We start from the raw sequence: 20,005 nt of genomic DNA, 5'->3' as shown, positions 1-20,005 counted from the left end.
CGGTGGTTATACAGAGGAGGGAGGCACACCACCCCCCAGCTCCTCCCCGGCCTCCCCTCGAACCTCTTCCTCCAGATGCTTGCTCTGACGGGGGTGCCCTTGGGGCAAGAAGAGCATCATCCCCCGGAAGAAAGCAGACACAGAGAGTGGTTCTAGTAACAGATTTCATTGGGAAGCAAGGCATGGCAGGCACAGTGTGTGGCAGGTGTCATTAGAAGCTTTCTTGGGTGCTGGAGCCACAGGCTTTCCTGTACAAGTTCCTATAGATCTTGTCCATGCTGTTCTCAAAGTTGCCTCGATGGGACTTTCCTTTATATGCTGCTGCTCGGTTGGACCAGTACTCGCCATTATCCAAGTGGACCAAGGGATGTGGCCTATATACGGAACTGCCAAAAGAAAGTTAACACAAAGGCCAAAGTCAGTGATTGTGAAAGGCAAACATTCATTCATTCAGCCAACAGACCAGATAAATAAGGGGGAAAATAGGGTAGAGGGAAATACACAGTAATCATAAACGTGAAAATGGTTATGGCAAGTTTTTCTGATAAAGGCATCGCTCATTGCTCAAATACTTAGAGAACTGAGTCAAATTCATAAGAATACAAGCCATTCTCCAGTTGATAAATTGTCAAAGGACAAGAACAGGCAGTTTTCAGACAAAGTAATCAAAGCTATCTATGGTGATATGAAAAAATGTTCTAAATCGCTATTGATTAGAGAAACACAAATTCAAACAACTCTGAGGTACCACATCCTACCTATTATATTGGTTAACTGTATCAGTAAGGCAATAATAACAATGTAGATGATAATTGTCAAAACACCTATGTAGTTCTGTATCACAAGGTATGTGAGACTCTCCACACAGAAGGTAGAAGAAGTAAACCATTTATTCAGACATCAGAGAACCACATCCCACAACCAAATGTTCAGCTCCCACAGCCACTTAGTCCACTTCATCATAACAGCAAGGAACACAAAACATTCAATACATAATATCACAACATGGAGCCTCACCATCCCAAAATCTCTCCGACCCCCTGCTGGGGTCTTCCCCAAAACAAACTCACAGTATAGCTAAGTCATCCTGTTCAGTTCTAACAATCCCGAGGGTGGCCATTAGTAGCCATTAGCAGCCATAACTGCTCTCTCTCTCTCTCAGCATTTCCTGTGACATAACTTCCTTTTCCTGTCAGGAAGCTCCTCCTACCACATGGCTTAGGCTTTCTGTGATGTAAGCAGGTCACATGGCCTATTAATGGGGAGGGGGGAAGATCTCCAAATCTAAATTGCTACTACACTAACATGACAAAAAAGGAAGATGTCAAAACATTGGAGGGGATATGGGAAAATTGAGACACTAATGCACTTTTGGTGGAGGTGTGAACTGATCCCACCATTGTGGAGAGAAATTTGGAACTATGCCCAAAGGGCTATAAAATTGCACATACAGTTTGACCCAGAAATACCACTACTAGGTCTGTATCCCAAAGAGATTAAAAAAGAAAAGAAAAAAGGACCTGCATATGTGTAAAATATTTATGAAAGCTCTTTTTTTTGCGATGGCAAAGAATTAGAAATTGAGAGGATGCCCAACAATTGGGGAATGGCTAAACAAGTTGCAGTCCTGATTGTGATGAAATACTACTGTGCCATAAGGAATGAGAAGCAGGAGGCTCTCAGACAAACTCGGAAGATTTATATGAACTGATGCAAAGTGAAGTGAGCAGAATCAGAAGAATACAATACTGTAAGATGATCAGCTGTGAATGACTTAGCTCTTCTCAGCAATACAATGATCCAAGACACCTCTGAAGGACTTATGATGAAAAATGCTATCCATCTCCAGAGAAAGAACTGATGGAGTCTGAATGCAGACAGATAGAAGCATACTTTCTGTTTTAACATTTTTTGTTTTTCTTGTTTTTGTTGTTGGGGGGCGTTCTGTGTTTTCTTTCACAATATGATTAATATGGAAATAGGTCTTGTGTGACTGCACATGTATAATGTATATCAAATTGCTTGCCATCTCAATAAGGGGGAGAGACTGAATTTGGAACTCAAAATTTAAAAAAAAAACAAATGTTAAAAATCATTTTTATATGGAACTAGGAAAATAGAACATTAAATATCTCAGAAAAAAATGAAATGGGACAGTGAGAAATGTTATGTCTCAGATGACACTCATCAGCTCACAGATTAATAGCATGTGCAGACTGGCAAGGGTTTTCACAAGAGGTCAGTAATGAAAGCCATCTAAGGCCATTTTACAGATGAGGGAACTGAGGTAAAGTAACTAGTTAGGCAGCTATTGTAGGAGCTGTGGAGCTCCTAGATAAGGGGGCCACATAGATGTGAAGGCACAGAAACACATTTTGGAGGCTTCAGGATTCCATTCTATGAGCAATCCTGGGCTGGAGGCACAGCTGGGCAGTCCCTTGTCCAGAGTGCTGACTGGCCTAAACTGAGCTGAGTGGAATGAGAAGTCATTGACCTGCAAGATTAAAAGGAGGCTTGGAGGAGTCGGGCCTCTAGGAGGGGCCTCCTAACAGCACAGCCTGGTCATTAGGCACCCCAAGGCTTTGGGTTTACACACTTTAGTCTGCACTCATATTCCCTCTGGTTTGACGCATACAGTCACCGTGGGCGGTTGCCCCTGGCAGCACAAGAAGAAGAGGTTGGGGCTTCCGAGCCCTCGCCTGAAGAGGGTCAATCTGCTATTTGGCATGAGGACTGGCTCCCCAGGAGTGTGTCTTAGGTCTCTGCCAGCTGCCATTAACGTCTTGTAAAACCTCTTTGCAATTTAATGGTCTAATTAAAAATTGACAGCGGCTGCAGTCAGGTCTCTATCTCAGGAGGCCATAATCAATGAGACTTCAAAGTTGTCTCCACTTTCTCTTTGTGAAACTTCCACTAAGTCGGCTCATCAGATTCCAGGGAGCTCAGGGATCATCAGTCGAGCACCTTCATTTTATTAAGGAGGCAGCTGCACTTCCGCTGGTTCACGGACTTCCCCAAGGTCACACGGGCAGAAAGGAACAGCCTGGGAAGTTCCTTCTGGGCTGAGAGCAGTCACAGAAGCACAAATTTAGACCTGACAGGGCCATCTGCTCCTCTGGCCTGTGGCATTCTGTACCTCCCGGGTGCCTGGGATCCCTTGGGCAGTCTGGGGAGGCCTGTGGACGCTTCTCAGAAATGTTTTTAAATGCAGGCAAGACCTATCATTACAAAGGGAACACAGGATGGCATCTGATTTTAAAGTTCACGGGCCCTCAGAGGTAAAACCTCCAGACCCAGCCCAATGACCTGGTTTGGAGAAGATGAGAACAAGGAAGTTGAGTCATTAGCCCAGGTCTCATGGAAGGTAAATAACAAAGGCAGGATTTAAACTCAGGACACCTAATTCCCAATCCTTCTGCAGCAGGTGGAGGGCCTAGGGGCATCTGGATCAAGCTCTTAGTTTTAGAGTTGAGGAAAGACAAGTAAAGCAGTAGTGAGTGCTGGTCACCTGGATTTTAGTTGGGTGTTAAGGGAAGCCAGAGAAGCCAGCAAGTGGAGTGGAGGAGGGAGAGTGTTGGGGGCAGGGGGTCCTGCCAGAGAAAATGTCCAGAGCTAAGAGTGCCTGCTCCCAAGAACAGTCAGGAGGCCAGAGTCACCTGATTGAAGAGTCTGGGAACAAGGTGTGAGAAGATACAAAGGCAGGAGGGAGGAGGTCTGAAGGGCTTTGAATGACAAGCAGAGGATTTTGTATTTGGTCCCAAAGGTGCTAGGAAGCCTAGGGAGTTGAATGAGTAGGGAGGTGGCCTAATTGGGCCTGTGCTTCAGGGAAGTCTCTTTGGTGGCTGAAAGGAGGGTGGACTGAGAGGGAAGAGACTTGAGGCAGGCAGACCCACCCCCAGGCTACAGCAAAGGTCCAGGTGTGAGGAGAGGAGGCCCTGCACCAGGGCAGCCTCAGAGGAGAGAGGGGTGTACTGGAGAGATGCTGTGGAGGCAAAATCGAGTGGTTTTGGGAAGAGTGGATGTGGGGGGCATGTGAGATAGAGAGGAGCCAGAGTGACTTCTGGGCTGTGAGCCTGAGGGACAGAGGGTAGTGTTGGTCTCTACAGTAGCTGGGAAGTTAGAAAGGGGGAAGAATTTGGGGAGAAAGATCACGAGTTCTGTTTTAGACATGTTTGTAGCTTAAGAAGTCTACAGGACATTAGTTTGAGGTGTCTTAAAGGCAGACAGATCAGAGGTCAGCAGAGAGGCTGGGGCAGGAAAGGTGGATCTGAGAACCATCAGCACAGAAGTGGTGATTAAATCCATTGGAGCTGATGGGGTCACCAAGTGAAATAGTACAGAAGGAGGAGAGGACAGAGCCCTGAGGGACACCTGTGGTTAAAGGCTGAGATCTGGAGGAGGATCCAGAAAAGGAGACAGAGAAGGAGCAGTCAGATAGGGAGGAGGAGAACTAGAAGAGAGTCAGGGCCTGAAGACCTAGAGTGAAGAGAGTGCCAAGGAGGAGATGCTGCAGAGGAGGATGAGGGTAGAGAAAAGACCATTGGATTTGATGACTTAGAGATCATTGGTAACTTCGGACATGGTGGCTTTGGTGGAATAAGGCTAGAAGCCAGACTGGAAGGGGTTTTCATATTTAGGTGTTTCCCTTGGTTTCTGTCCACTTCATCCACTGCACCACCTAGAAACATTGTCGACAAAGAATCCACAGGACTTGGCCAATGACTGGATAGGAGAGGGGACTTGGTTTCTGCCCTCAAGCACTCACAGTTTAGCAGGGAGACAAACCACATATACAGAAAACCACAGCACAATTGAAAGGCACAGAAGCAATGCTGAGGGGAGAAGGTCCTTCCTTTGGTGACTTAACTACATCTATCCATGCCCAGGGGGTGTAACCCCAGGAGGCCAAGGATGGCCCAAGGAGAGCTGGGAGGGGATTCGCCATCAGACGCTCCTCCCATGTACCACACTTCCTCCCCTCTTGAAGGTAATAAAATAGCCGAGCAGGGATTGGAACCCAGATGCTTGGCTAAGTCCCAAGCCCTTCTTCCCAGACAGATTCAGTGCTCATGATTCCTTCCTCTCCTGCCTCCACGTTCTCCTATCTCAGAGCGTGGCTATGGGGAAAACTCCTCGGAGCTCTAAGCAATCCTCCCCACCTCTGAGGGAGGCTGTGTGGCCCTGGCGCTGGCTCCAGCCTCCCTCCTCCATGCCTCAGCTTCCCCTTTCCCCACATGAGGCAGTTGGGCTCACCGGCCTCCAAGGCGGCCCTCTAGCTACGACATTGGAGAAAGGAGAGGGAGAATGCCAGTCTGGCTAATGTCATTAGGACAGATGATTCAAGAGCCGCTCTAGCAGATGGCCGGCAGTAACCGTGCTCTGTTGATCTGGTTATGGCAACCTTGATTCAATCAAACCTTCTGTAACACAGATAAGATGTGTAAGTCTCTGCCCAGGTAGGAGGGAGTGTCTATATGAAGACATCACTCTTTGGGTTTTATCATCTGCCACAGAACCACAAGGGGAAGCGTAATGAAAGGTCTATTTTTTAAAACAATTGTTTTTGTAAAAGGTCACGTGGGTCACTTCTGGCCAGGGCCTGGCACCAGTCAAACCCCAAAGCCGTCGTTTGCAGGACAGATGGAGAAGGGGAGACAGGAAGGCCTGTTCAGGTCCTGTCAGGAACTGAAGAAGTCAAGTGGCTGAATGTGGAGTCTGAAGTCACGAGAGCCATGAAGACCAGCCAAGTCATCCTGCCCTCTGCTCAGTCTTCGTCCTCCTTCCTCTCTGGGCTGCTCCTGGCCCTCCACCACTCCCCTTTCACTAGGGCACAGCAGCAGCTCTCCCTGGTGGTTCACTCCGCCCTGCGGCCCCTTCCTTTCATTGGTCAGTTCCTCCCAGAACCTCCATTTGAAGAAAGGTGCCCAATTGCCAGTTGCATCTTTACTCCTCTCTAGGCTGTCTTGACACTCAGGACTTTTTCCACCATGCCCCATGTAGGGGGGTACCTTCCACTTCCCCCCAGATTTTCAGCTTCCTTTTATGTGTGGTCTTCCATCATTAGAAAGTGAGCTCCTTGAGGGTAGGAACTGTTTTTTGGGGGGAGGGCGGGGCTTGATTAGTGTTCCCAATGCTTAATTAGCATGGTGACTGGCACATAGTAAGCACCTAATAAGTGCTGACTGGTAAAATGATATGCTACGAAACATGATTCACTGACCAAGGGTATGGGGATCAGGAGACCTAGACCCGGATTCAAGTCCTTGATCTCTTCACTGTGTGACCCTCGGCTGACTCAGGGCCTCAGTTTCCCTCTCTGTAAGAGATGCCGGGCTTGATCATCCATAAGGTCCTTCCCAACACTGACATTCTCGGGGCCCCATGTTCCTTCTTAGGTCTTGCCAATTCCTCTTTCACTACAGACATCTTCCCTTTCCCACTACCTAACTTATGAAATGATTATGACAACATAATCGCTGGAGAAAGTGATTTACTACTTTGGGCCTCAGTTTCCTTGTCTGTGAAATGGAGATAATGATGTTCACATCACCCTTCACATAGTAACAGCGGATAAAAGAAGACAGGACTGCTAAAACGGGATGTACAAAATTTCCTTAGGGCTATAAAAGCCCTCAGTGAAGACTGTCTGATCCTCACCCACCTGGGAGGCAAGTGATGAAAACACGATTCCCCTTTTGCAGATAAGAAAGCCCCAGATATCTCCTCAAGGGCACACAGCAGGCAAACAGCACAAGTGGAACTTGGAGCTCTGGCCCTCTCCAGCTGCCCAGGGTCTCTCGTCTCTGGCCTAAGCATACTGGGTGAGAGCCTGTCAGCATTCCTCAGAATGTCCCAGCTAGACCTTGGCTCCAGAACGGCCATGGTCAACACCTCGGACCATGTCACAGAGGTCTGAATTCTATCCAGAGGCCACTCCAGCTACTGCTTCTCTGCCCTTTGCTCCAGATGAAGTCTACCAACAAGATTCTCACCTTAGCTCCCAGGCTCCTGCTGTCACCTGAAACCATTTCTGACACCAAGAGGAGTGACTGATACAAACGACACTAGCAGAAAACTACCTGGATGTGAGCATCAGCTCTGCCAACAGTCTGGTCAGCCGGACGCTCATTCTGCTCCCCTTTGGGGGTTCCTGGGGCTCTCTGTTTGCAGCCCCTGGAAGCTGCTGGCTGAATACCTGGCGCCCTCTCTGAACCCACCATCCCACCTGGCTCTTGGCCCAGGCCCCACTGGACAGCCCAGGCTGCCCACCTTCCTCGTCTACCTGCTCCCAGGGCCAGAAGGAACCTGCTTTGCCTCCGGCATGTCCAGCCCCGTGAATCCTCTCCTCAGTCACTGAGGCCATTACTAAAAGATGTCATGTTGACGAGGCTGCTCAGGTCACAGGTGTCCCACAATGCGAAGCTACAATGTCAAAGGAGACTTAAGCTCCTGGCAGGAGGATGAGGACCTGGCACTGGCCCAGAACCAGACACCATTTCTTTAGTTCCTCAGGCAGACAAATCTCCTTCCTCACAGCCGTCCTGTGAAATGTGGATCCAACTTTTAAAAAGGAAGAAACTGTGGCCGAATCTTGGGTGGGGACACAACGGAGTCAGGAAGCTCTGAGTTCAAATCTAGCCCCAGACACTAACTAGCTGTATGACCCTGGGCAAGTCACTTAACCACTGTTGGCCTGTTTCTTCATCTGTTATAGCATCTGCCTCCCAGGGACTCAAGAGAAGAGGAGAGTAGTATAGAGATGAACTGGCTCATCGAGGGATTGAGAAGGGGAAAGGGGGAGAGAAATGCTAGATCTGGGGCAATGGCCTGGGAGAGAATCGAGAGGCTGAGGAAAGGACAGCCCCCATGTGGAGGAGGAGGGTTCGGGAGAGGTGGGAAGACAATGGATTACGGTGAGATAAACACATTTCAGAACTCCTGACCAAGGAGGTGGGACATGTACAAAAATGTGGATGGTGGCAAACAGGGGAATGGATGAACACGTCATGGTACAGGACTGGTGAAATGCTGCTGTCGTGTGTGGAGATGGTTTCAGAAAAACCGGGGAAGACTTGTACTGACTGATGCAGAGGGGAGTGAGCAGAGCCAGGAATACGTTTCACACTTCCCATCATCACGGTGAAAGATGAACTATTCCAGAGAGCTGATGATAAAGAATGGCACCCACCCCACAGCCAACCTAGGGATTTAATTGGCTTGAATGTGCTTATTTGTTACAAGAGTTTTCTATTATTTTCCCCCCTGGGTGGGTGGGAGGGAGAAAAAACAAACTCTTCATAACTGAAAAAAAATTTTTTTAAAAAAAGATGTACAAAGCACATAATTACATAACGGCAAGATTTAACTTTGTAAGACCACAACTTTGCAGCTACGAGGTATCATTATAGGTAATTAAAATTTCCTAATGAATCACAAGTCCGCTATCCTAGAGAGCCTTTACTGAATCTAGTTTGTGTGTCTGCACAAGTGCGTGTCAGAGCAGTGGGGTCAAACTCCATCAGTAATGGGGGCCACAAAGATCCCTGAGGGCCACAGATTGACTATCTTATTTATTTAGCCAGATATTTCATAATTACATTTTAATCTGTTTGCAAAAGGGAAATTCCATGAAGACCTCCACAAGACCCTTCTGAATGATTTAAAGGCAAAGTTGGGCATGGTGCTTGGCACAGAGTGAGTGTCCAATAAATGCTTCCTCCATTCACTCCCTCTCTTACGGAGACCCATGATAACAAAGGGCAAAGTTAGTTGCAAGGAATGGGCTGAGAGAAAATTGGGAGCAGTTTTGCCTCTGAAAGCTGTGCAGACCAGAGAGCAGTGGCTGGTGAGAAGGCTGGTGGGAGCCCGGACGGCAACACTGGGAGCGCTGGAGGGCACATTCAGAGAGGCCACTGGTAATGCTGACACAGCAGATCTGCCAGGCTTTTTACTGCAGTCCACACTCAGCGTTGGTGAACTCTGGAAAGGGCGGTCCCCAAGAGCCAGCACGGCTACACCAATGCCAGATCATGTTTCCAACCTCACTCTTTTTTGGCAGGGTTCTAATATAAGTCAGGGAAAAGCTGTGGATATAGTTTATAGTGAGATTTTAGCAAAGCACCTGACAAAATACTTCATAGTGTTCTTGTAGGAAAAAGAAAGGAGAGACGTGCCTGAGATAGCAATACGATTAGATGGAACCACATCTGCTTGAATGGCTGGACTGAGAGTCACCAAGCCGGCAGAAGGTCTCTAGTGGGGTGCCCCAGGGATCTATGCTTGACCCTGGGCTGCTTCACATTTTAATTAATACCTATTAAAGGCACGGATGGCAGGCTTGTCAAATTTGCTGATGGCCCCAAATAGGAGGGAGAATTAACACTAAATGACAGAGTCGCGATTCTAAAAGATCAGGCTAGACACTGGGCCTAATCTATTAAGATGGAAACTTAGTAAGGGTAAATATAAAGCTTTATAGTTGGGTTCAAAAACTCCCCAAGGATGAGGGAGGATGAGGTCAGGGGGTGGGGAGAGAGCTCAATGAGAGTCGGCGTGTGACATGAAGAGTCAAAAAGAGCTACTGTGACCTGGGGCCGAACCGTGAGAAGCCAAACTTGTAGGGAGATGCAGGGGAGCATCACCTGCACTAGCTGCAGAGCACAGCAGGTGGAGCTCTGGGCCTGCTGTCAGGAGGACGTGAGTTCAAATCCTGCCTCAGACACTTATTAGCTGGGTGACCCTGGGCAAGTTATTTAACCCTGTTTGCCTCAGTTTCCTCATCTGTAAAAAGAGCTAGGGGAGGAATGGCAAAGCAGTCCAGTATCTCTGCCAGGAAAACCCCAAATGGGGTCACAAAGAGTCAGACAAGACTGAAGTGACCAACAACAACAAACACATTTCTGAAGTTTAGAGATGGAAAAAGACACCTAACTTTCCTTTTAGAAAACAAATTCTTCTCCTGGGCTAAAATCATGCAAACTGATCTGTAACGAGTGAACATTTCCATCGCCGAATGAAGTCCCCAAAATAAAGGTTTGCAGGGCAGCGCCCCCCCCTACATTGCTCAACACAATGGCACGAAAGGGGGCCCCAAGACCTACAATTCAGTGTATTTGCTCGAGCCCACTCATGTGGAACCTGCATCTCTGCCTCACAGCCCGGAAGGCAGACAGTGAGATCCCCGAGGGGCCACGGGGGGGGGGGGGTGGAGGGCTGCCTTTCCCACCTGCACAGAGCACAACCTCAGCCTCCAGGCCCCTTCAGCCCCTTTGCCTGTAGAGCCAAGGCCTCTCTGTACCTGTATTCGGGATCGCTATCACAGACGGAGTCTTTATATGAAAAACTTCTCTTCAGGTCCAGCTCCTCATCTTTTTCCTGGTCTCTCTCATCCTGAAAGAATCCAAGAAATCACTAAGTTGGTTTTTGCTCTCTCTCTGGAGATAGCTTTCATTTCATAAAATTTTATTTAAATGTTTAAGTTTCTTGACAAAGGGGAAGAAAAAGGCAGAAGACCATGTACTTACCATTAGTTTTAATGAACCTTAGTGGAATCCTGCAAACAATATTTAGCCAATAAACTGGTAACATTTCACTCAAGCTCCATGATGCTCCACACCTGGATGGGAGGGGGGTGTGGTAGGAAGAACGCTGAACTTTGAGTCAAAAGGCCTGGGTTCAAATCCTAGCTCTGCTACTGATGACATGGGTGACTTTTTATGATCTACTTCCCCTCTTTAGGACTCGACTTTCCAATCTATGAAATGACCTGGTTGGACTGGGAGCTTCTCAATACCAGGATCCTGCCTGCTTACCCCTTCGAAGCTGCCTTAACTCAAATAAGCCTGAAAGTGCTGCTGCTGCTACTATGCTCCTGACTCCACCCAGTTCCAGGGCCAACTGTGCCTCCTGGATCCAGAAGGGAAGCACGCTGACTTGTCCCAAGTGTCAGACCCCTGTTTCCTATGGGGACAAGAGCAACTGGTACTGTTAGTTAAAGGGAAGTAACAAGGCCATGGGGGAGAGCCCTCTTGGGGAAAATGGCAATGTTTCCAGGCCCAAGAGGTTAACTGGAAGGCAATGCTGGGTCCAACATGAGTTGGCAGGGTCGATAAGAGAGTCAAGTAAAACAGTAAACATCACAAAATGACAAAATGGCGCCTGACCCCTGTTACGTCTTTGTCCTTTGTGATGGTGACATCCTCCTCATGCCTGAGTTTGATGCACTGAAATGGGCTCAGATGCCCAGGGCCCAGCTTGGCATTCTCAAACCTTCTGGAACCTTGCAAAAAAGAGACACTTCAAAGAGTGTAATGATGGAAAAATATGTGCCTGGTGGAAAATTGTGTGTTTCTCTAAACTTCCCGAGTCTCAGCTCATTTCCACCCTGTGTCCTGGGGCGCTGATGGCACCTGACATGATCTCATCCAAATGCTGGAAGGACCTCCTTCCTTGTGATGTTCCAGGCACAGAATGGTATTCCTGTATCGAGGCACCACTATCCATAGCCAGGGATCACCAGTTCCTTAAGTTTGGTCCATTGATGAATTTAGAGTCAATGTTACTGTCACTATGGGTTTGGTCAGTCTCCACAAACACAACCATCTGATCACTGCTTGGTAAAGTGGAAAGAATACTCTACAGGGAGTGAGAAGACCCAGGTTTGAACCTTGGTTCTGTCTTTCATTAGCTGTGAGACCTGTAATGCTTCAGGATCCTAACACAACAATGATCTCCAAGGTCTGTGCCAACGATGACATTCTGTGTTTCTGAGCACAAACAGAACAAAACAGCACTCCAACACCATTAGAAGGGTCTATATTTCTCCATGCTTTCTACAAATATACCTTCTACAAATAGTACCTTCTGATTAGTGGTATGAAACACATTGGAGATGGGGAGAACAAGGGATAGTTGCTTTGAGCATTGCCCTTTTTTTTTGGAGGGGGGGAAGGCAGGGCAATTGGGGCTAAGTGACTTGTCCAAGGTCACACAGCTAGTGTGTCAAATGTCTGAGGCAGAATTTGAACTCAGGTCCTCCTGACTCCAGGGCCAGTGCTCTACTCACTGTGCCACATAGCTGCCCCCTTCCCTATTTCTTTTAGTCATTTCCTTTGACATTCTAGATCTCTTGTTGTTCCAAGTGAAATTTGTTATTATTTTATCAAGTCCTATAGAGTAAACCCTTGGTGATTTAATTGACATAGCAATAAAAATAGAAATCAACTTTGGTAGTATTATCATTTTTATTATTTTGGTACTGCCTAGTCCTGAACACTGAATGTTCTTTCAGCTATTTAAGTTTGTAATTTTATCTCTACGTGTTTTTTTGTGAACCTTTGTAGGCTCACAATATCTCCAGATATTTTATGAACTTTGTAGTTATTTGGAATAGTATTTTCCTATTGTTGCTTCTTGGGTTTTGTGATTATTATGTCGAAACACTGTTGATTTTTGAGGATTTATTTTATAGCCTACAACTCTGCTGAAGCTACTGTCTCAATTAGCATGCTGATTCCCTGGGATTTTCCAAGTATACCATCATATTGTTAGCAAATAGGGATAGTTTTATCTACTCTTTACCTATCCTTATACTTTCAATCTCTTTATCATCTTATTGCTATTGCTAGCATTTCCAGACTTCTATCAAATAATAGAGAGGAGGCATCCTTGTTTGGCTCTCTTATTTATTGGAAAAGGCTCTAATGGATCACCATTGCACATGATGCTTGCTTTTTATTTTTAATGGATGTTTTTCACTCTATTAAAAAAGGTCCATCTATGCCTATACTTAGTAGGGTTTTTAGCACAAAAATGTGATTTATTGTCAAAGGCTTTTTATGCGTCTGTTGAAATGATCATGCGGTTTTAAATATTTTGGCTTTTAATATGATTAATTTTATTGACTGTTTTCCTAATGCTGTCATCTTTGTATTCCTGGTATTAATCTCATGTGGTCATAATGAATGATTTATTGGATAAATTATTGTCTTATTGACAGGATTTGGTTTAAAATGTTTGAATCAATATTCATTAATCATATTGGCCTAAAATTTTCCTTCTGTGTTTTATGTTTTCCCAGTTTAGGTGTTAGATAAAAGGATTCTGGTACTGTTCTCAATTTTCGAGAACAATTTGGGAAGTATGGGTGCAGGTTGTTCTTAAAAAGTTTGCTGGAACTCTCCTGTGAATCCATCAGACCAGGAGGTTTTTTTAAATAATTCCATTACAGCTAGATCTATTTCCTTTTCTGAGATTGGGCTATTTAAGATCTTTATTTGGTCTTCTGATAGTTTGAGTATTTTACATTTTGGAAGATATTCCTCTATTCCTTTTTGTGTTTTCAGTTTCATTAATAATCGGGTATCATATGTTTTGATTATTCCTTTTATTTCTTCTGGTTTTGTTAGGATTTCATCTCACTCATATGCTATTTTATTGACTTGACTTTCTGCTCTCTTTTTAATCAGATTTGCTAAACCTTTATCAATTTTATTAGTCTTTTCAAAGAACCAGCTTTCAATTTTATTTATTATTTCTATGTTTCTCCTTAATTTATCTATTTCTCATTTTTGTGTTCATTTTGGGGTATTTGTTGGCTTTCTAACTTTTTCAAATGCATATTAAGTTCACTAATCTTCTCGTTCTATTTTGTTAATATGTTTGTAGGAATATGATTCTCCCCACCAAGGACCGCATTATCTGCATCTTAGAAATTTTGGTATGTTGGTCCATCGTTATGATTTTCTTCCACATAATTATTGTCTATGACCCACTCATTATTGAGGATTTCCTTGTTGAGGCTCCATGTTTCTTGTTTGTGGTCTCTGAATCAATGACTATTTTGATTGCATTATGGTCTATAAAGGATGTATTAACTATTTCCACCTTTTTACATTTATTTGCAATATCTCTCTGCTATAATACATGGCCAATTTTTGTCAAAGTTTCATGTGGTGCTCAGAATTTGTATGTTCCTTTGCAGCCCCTTTTAGAAGACATCATAAATCTTAAAGCAATTTGCCTACATCTATATTTTCCCTTGTCTTTATGTTAGATTTATCCAAATTGGCTAAAGATATTGAGATATTGAGAGTCTTCCATCACTATTGTGTTACTATCTATGTCCTCTCATAGCTCAGTTAATATTTTCTTCATAAATGTTGATGCTAAGGCATTTTAAGTACATAAGTTTATTACTGATATTGGTTTGTTGTCTATGGTTCCTTTCAGCATAATGTTGTTTCCCTGATTGTCCCTTTTTAGTTTTTGAATGTTTGTTTCTGCTTTGTCAGCATGATTGAAACTCCTGGTTTTTGTTTGGTTTTTTTTTTGTTGGGTTGTTTTTTTTTTTAATTCACTTGATATATAGTAAAAATTTTTCCTACCTCCTCAGTTTAATTTCATGTATGTCTTTGTTTTTGTTTTTTTTTAAATGTTTTTGTAGGCAAGATTGCAGGGTTTTTGTCTTTTTATCCAAACTGTCACTTTTTTATTTTATTGGATTGTTTAATCCATTCATACTTAAGTATATGAGAATCAGGTTTATATTGTCCTCCATTTGGCTCTAATATTTTTTTTTACATTATGATTTTTCCCTCTTCTGTTGAAAACACATTACTATGTTCCTTCAGGTACTTAAGCCTATTCTTTTTGAAGGTTGTCTCATTCCCACTGACTCTGTAATCCTTATCACCCTTTCCATTTGCTACCCCTTCCCTTTGTTTTGTTTATTAGTTCCTTTTTCTTTGCTGCTTTTACCTAGTTATTTATTTCTTCCTGTCCCTTTTTTCCTCTCAGTCAAGGTAGACTGCCCCTTCTTCTTCACCCCTCAACTAGTTTTGTTCATTAGTTTTTTAAATTTCATTTTTTGTGCCCCATGTCACTTTCTTCTGGGAGACCTATGAATCCTTAGGTTATCTCTATGCATCCTGTCTTTGAAATCAATATGTTTTGTTCGGACAGTGAGCCTATTTTAGAAATGTTATTGTTTTCTGCTTCTCCTCTTCCAGGTTGTCCTTCACATCTATGTCTTTGCTTTCCTACTCTGTTGTCTCATTTGGTGAAACTTGCCATAGCAGATTCCAGCTTTTCCATTCCACCCATTATTTTTGCTGAGAAGGCCAGCCAAAAATTCTGCTCTCATCATTCTCATTTCTCTTTTAAATTACACAGGAACAGCATGTTGCGGTTCCTCGTTTTCCTCACAATCCACCGGGTCCTCTGTCTCATCAAGTTCCCTTCAAGTGCTGGATCATTTTCCTTCATTTTGCAGTGATTATTCATATATGCTTCAACTTGTTTACTAGATCTGGAGGCCATTTTTCCTTCTGCTGTCACTGGTTTTCCTGTTTATTTATTTGCTTATGTTCAATGTCCTATCCCTCTGCTCCTCAGGTCTCTGGCTTAGCAGTTCTCTTGGTTGCCACACTGGTGCCCTTGTAGCTAAGGGTGGTGGTCTCTGAGAAGTACTGAGCTCTATTCTGAGGCCAGACACCTGTCCAGCCTCTTTCTGCAGAGATCTCTTGTAGCACAGAGAGTGCTGCTGCCTGGTGGGCCAGGGAGTTTCAGCAGATAACTGGTTGCGGGGAGAAGGGTATGATGTTGTGACATTGGGTTTTGGTGCCAGTCCATATGTTGAGCACAGCTGGGCTTCTGGGTTGTGGTGCACAGTGTGGGAAAGCTCAGGGTGGACATCAGTTCATGGGCTGCTGTTTTTTAACTTCCTTTTGGATTCCAGGTGTACTAGGCCAGTGGTGTCAAACTCAAATAGAATAGATCCAGCCTGTGGGCTGCATATTGACTTAGAAAACCACAAACTGATATTATCTATGTTGTATTATATTTTAATTTATTTCCTTAAACATTTCCTAATTACATTTTAATCTGGTCTGGGACACTCCGGAGTTCTGCTGGCTACTTGTCTGACACCTCTGTTCTAGACCATGGAAACAGCTGAAGTTGCTTTATTTGTCATATAATTTCTAATTTGGAGAGGTTTGACAGGTTGCAGGAATCAGAGGAAATATCCTGTCCATCATCTTGTTGGTCCTGTGACCTAGAAGTCCCCTCTATCTTGCTAATAATACCTTGACCTAGCAGATCTGAGGGAATCTTTTCTATCCTGAAAGATCCTGAAAATTGATCCTTATATACCTTTAAAATCATGTTACCTCCCAGTATGTTTCCTCTGTATGCATCAGCACAAGATCCTGTTTCTGTCCAAGTTTGGTCTGAGAAGATGTGTACTTGGCAAAGTGAATTCTGCCTTTGTACCCCATGAAGGGATAAATTGATTGGGATATGTGATTTGTGAATCTAATCTGGAACAAAGGTAACCCAGGAGGCATCTGATTTTCTCCCAAGCTGTGGCAGCAATATTTAATCCTGGGATAAGCCAATTCTTAAGACAGAGAAGAAAAAGCACTAAAGATCCAGAAATAGGCCACAGGAATTTAAAATATGACACTCACTCATTTACTATCACTGAACATTTAGCATCTTTTTCATGTGTTGATCGAGGCCCACAGTGCCCTGATCCCAAGATAAATGTACAGAGAAAAGACAAAAAGAGGAGACTGAAGCCCCACACTGGGGAGAGAGATCCCTCAGGGGTGGGGGGCTTGGGCAAGGGGATGAGTTTAAGTGCCCAAGAAAAGCCTTCTGGAGGAGGTGGCACCAGCCAAGATGGGAACAGGAAAAAGGGAGCTTTACTGTCTTTCAGAGTATCCAAGTCCTGACATAAGATGTGTGGGTACAAACCTGGGCTGCTGACAATAGCATCTGGAGAGGAATAAAGAGACTCCAACAGGACAGCAGCCTTTGGCACAGCAGGGACAAGAGGACCTCCCCAGCAGGGAGTGAGTGGCCCATCACAGCAGGAAGATGGTCCAGATTCAGCATCATTAACTACAATGAATGCTTATTACCTACATGCTCCTTCCTCAGAATCTCAGTTTTAGAGGCCTTGGAGAAGCAGGGCCCATACATGTGGGAAGATTGGAGAAAGGGCAGGGCCTAAGTCTGGAGGAGAGGTGGGCCTGTCCCCAGAGGGCACAGATAGAAAGGCTCAGCTAAGTGAATAGACCAGGGGCTGGTATAAGATTCCAGGAGTGGGAAATGCAAATGCAGAGGGTGCTTGGGAGCTGACCATGCCTGGTTCTTTTCAAGTCTCCAAAGCTGTAGCCTTTTAACTGTGGCTATTGAAGAAAGAAAGACAAAAGGGAAAGCTCAGAGACAATTTCAAATGTTCAAGCCTGGCTTTTTGAGCAAACAGAAAAAAGGGAGTTAGGAGGAAGAGGAGGTTTTGGGGGCAAACTGATGAATTTAGTAAGGACTGATGAGTGTGCCCAGCCGTGAGACACTGGGCAACAGAGAGAGCCTGAATCACCTTACTCTCACTCTGGTTCATTCTCATCAAGAATAAGAATGTCCTTCAAACTGAAAAGGGGGAGGCAGACCACATACAGAGAGGACAACCGCCCAATATAGGGAAGAGAGCACTGAGGCTCCCGACCTGACACGAGACACCACGTAGCAACGATGCTGAGGCAATCATGGACCGCCAAGAGAAGCTGCCAGTTGTGGCTGAGGCAGCCCACTCCATTGATGGATAGACAGCTCCAATTACTGTAAGTTTTACTTGAACCAAACCTCAGCCTACTTGCTGCATCTTCTGCCCTCTGGGTGAAGCACCACAGAGCTAATGCCTCGAACCCACGGGCCAGCCCTTGCAGGGCTGGGCTAGATCTCATCAATCCCTCTAACCCTCCTGTTCTTCAGGCTGAACCCCTTCAGCCTACCAGCAAATCAATCTGAAAGCATCTATTAAGAGCCTGCACCGAGGGCCGGCACTGTGCTAAGCACTGGGGATGTCAACACAGAGAACGAAAACAGTTTTTTCATCACTGTATCCCAGGCGCACGGCACAACGCCCAGCACATAGTGAGAGCTTAATAAGCCCTTTTCATTCATCCACTCATGACCCATGATTTCCTAAGTATGGGTCACTTTCCACAAAACACAGACCCAGCCGCACCAAGCCTTAGTAAACAGTCTTCCTGAGTTCCCACGACATTGGGAGGAGGCCCCACCAGGGCCATGCTCCCGGGCACTGAGCCAGAATGGTCTTCAGCTAGCAGGCTCAAAAAGCAACACACATGCAGCTTCTATGACCATTGCCCCAAATCTCTTTTGCCAAAGGAATAAAAACTATGAGATGGGAAATAAAACAGGATTTATCTCCAAAAGAGACTTGATATGGAATCTCCTAGACTTGGCCTATTAACTCATCTGCAAACTGTAGCTTTTATCAATCTTAAATCAATTAGGTTATTGTGATGATATGGGGTTAATTTACAAAACTTGCTGCCTCCGAGGGAAATGCAATGAATACTGTGAGAAGACTTCACACCGTTTCCTGGGAGGGGTAGTGTGAATTTAGGCAGAAACTCCTAACTTCAAACCTGGCTTGGACACTCACTAGCTGGATGACTTCTACTGGGACTTACCCTCCTCTGAACCTCCACTCCCTTCTAGGGACAAAGAGGGTGATAATAGTACTTGCTGGGCCCTCACCAGAGGAGAGGACAGTTTTGGTTTTGTGTCCACATCCCCAGCAGGAACTTACACACAACAAGTACTTAATAAATGCTTATTGAACTGGACAGAATGGATACCAAGTACAATGTAAATGTCCACTAAGCTTGCTATTTCGCAGAAATGGGTGCTTTAAAAAAAAAGATGATCTTCTGATATACACGATCTTTGCCACAGATCTTACAACGAAATCAACAAAATGGGTTCTGATGAAGCCCATTCTGGGAAAGTGAAACCATGAGGCCTCCTCAGCCAGGTGAGCTCTTTGGAAGAACGGCCAATCCACTTATCTTGTACTCACGGTGGAGCATTCACACTGAAGTGATCTGGAATCACTGGCTCTAGTTCAAGCTGGTAAACGTTCATTAAATAGAGACTCCACACTCCCATAATCTTTAGTTCAGTCACCTCAAGTGCATTTGAAAGTCAAAGAAAACTGATCCAAAATCCATCCATCCAGACAACAAAAAGTTAAGGCAGAATGCTGAATGGGACCACCTCTGTCTACCCACCCCTCCAAAGCTCTGCAGAAAAGCAGCTTTGGCTTAGGAATAGAAAGGAATTTCCCAAGGAATGAATGGAAGTTTGACATTCTTTTAGAATGAACACAAGTCACAGGATCATGTCTGAGAGCTGGTAGGGAGAGTGGGGTGGGGAAATCGAAGCCCAGAGATGGAGGATGACTTACTCAGTCCCACATGACAAGGATATCAGGGCCTTCTGAACCCACCCACCCCCCATTTCTGTAGCAAGAGGGAAAGCCTACAAATCTATCCACAGATCTACACTAGGGACCGGAACCACAGACAGCAATGAGCCAGGCTCAGCATTGCATAAGGAAGCAGGAGGCGTCTGAGAAAATGAGCAGCACTTTCTATGAATCCAAACTGCTCAGGAACCCCCAAGTGCTGGCTGTGAGTCCCAGCCCACTGCAGAAGGATCAAAAGAACAGAAGCCCCAGGGCAGTGAAAAGCCTCCCGGCAGGTCTAAATAAGTGGTCCCAGTTAATCGATGCCTTAGATAAAAGAATTGGCATAGGGACACCATCAAGATCAGGGAGGCCAGTTTCCAGGACACACACAGGACTTAGCAACAACAGTGACAACAGGTGGTGTGAGATCAATTGCCATGGTTGGATCCGAGGTGCCGGCTGAAGGTTAAGTTTGCTCGGTGTGACTGTACTTACTTGTTGCAAAGGCAGCCTTTTATTTTTTTAATTGGGTCAGGGGAGAGTTGTGGCATGAAATAGGGGGTAGTAAGAGTGATACTTTAAAAAAAGGAGGGAAATAAGACTGTTAATGGGTCATTAAAAAATAAACCAAAGGGAGCAGAAAGGCATCCAGAAAAGGACACACGCTGAGCAGTGTTGGTGCTGCCACTGTAAATTCTGAAACAGCAAAAACCAACACTG

The 20,005-nt window shown here is 45.0% G+C and overlaps 1 protein-coding gene across 1 annotated transcript in view; it reads right to left on the bottom strand.

Annotated features, from left to right (window-relative positions):
• Positions 1-211: 211 nt before the first annotated feature.
• SPATA6 (spermatogenesis associated 6) overlaps positions 212-20,005 on the bottom strand; it is a 127,286-nt gene continuing 107,492 nt past the window's right edge. Inside the window, exons 12-13 of the mRNA XM_036755449.1 lie at positions 10,298-10,389; positions 212-386 (exon numbers count right to left, since the gene is read on the bottom strand). Coding sequence (XP_036611344.1) covers positions 212-386; positions 10,298-10,389 — 267 coding nt within the window. The remainder of the gene's footprint in view (positions 387-10,297; positions 10,390-20,005) is intronic.

This window comes from Trichosurus vulpecula, chromosome 4 (genome assembly GCF_011100635.1).
Source record: "Trichosurus vulpecula isolate mTriVul1 chromosome 4, mTriVul1.pri, whole genome shotgun sequence".
Taxonomy (NCBI): Eukaryota; Metazoa; Chordata; class Mammalia; order Diprotodontia; family Phalangeridae; genus Trichosurus; species Trichosurus vulpecula.
This window is presented reverse-complemented; position numbering and strand designations above follow the sequence as displayed.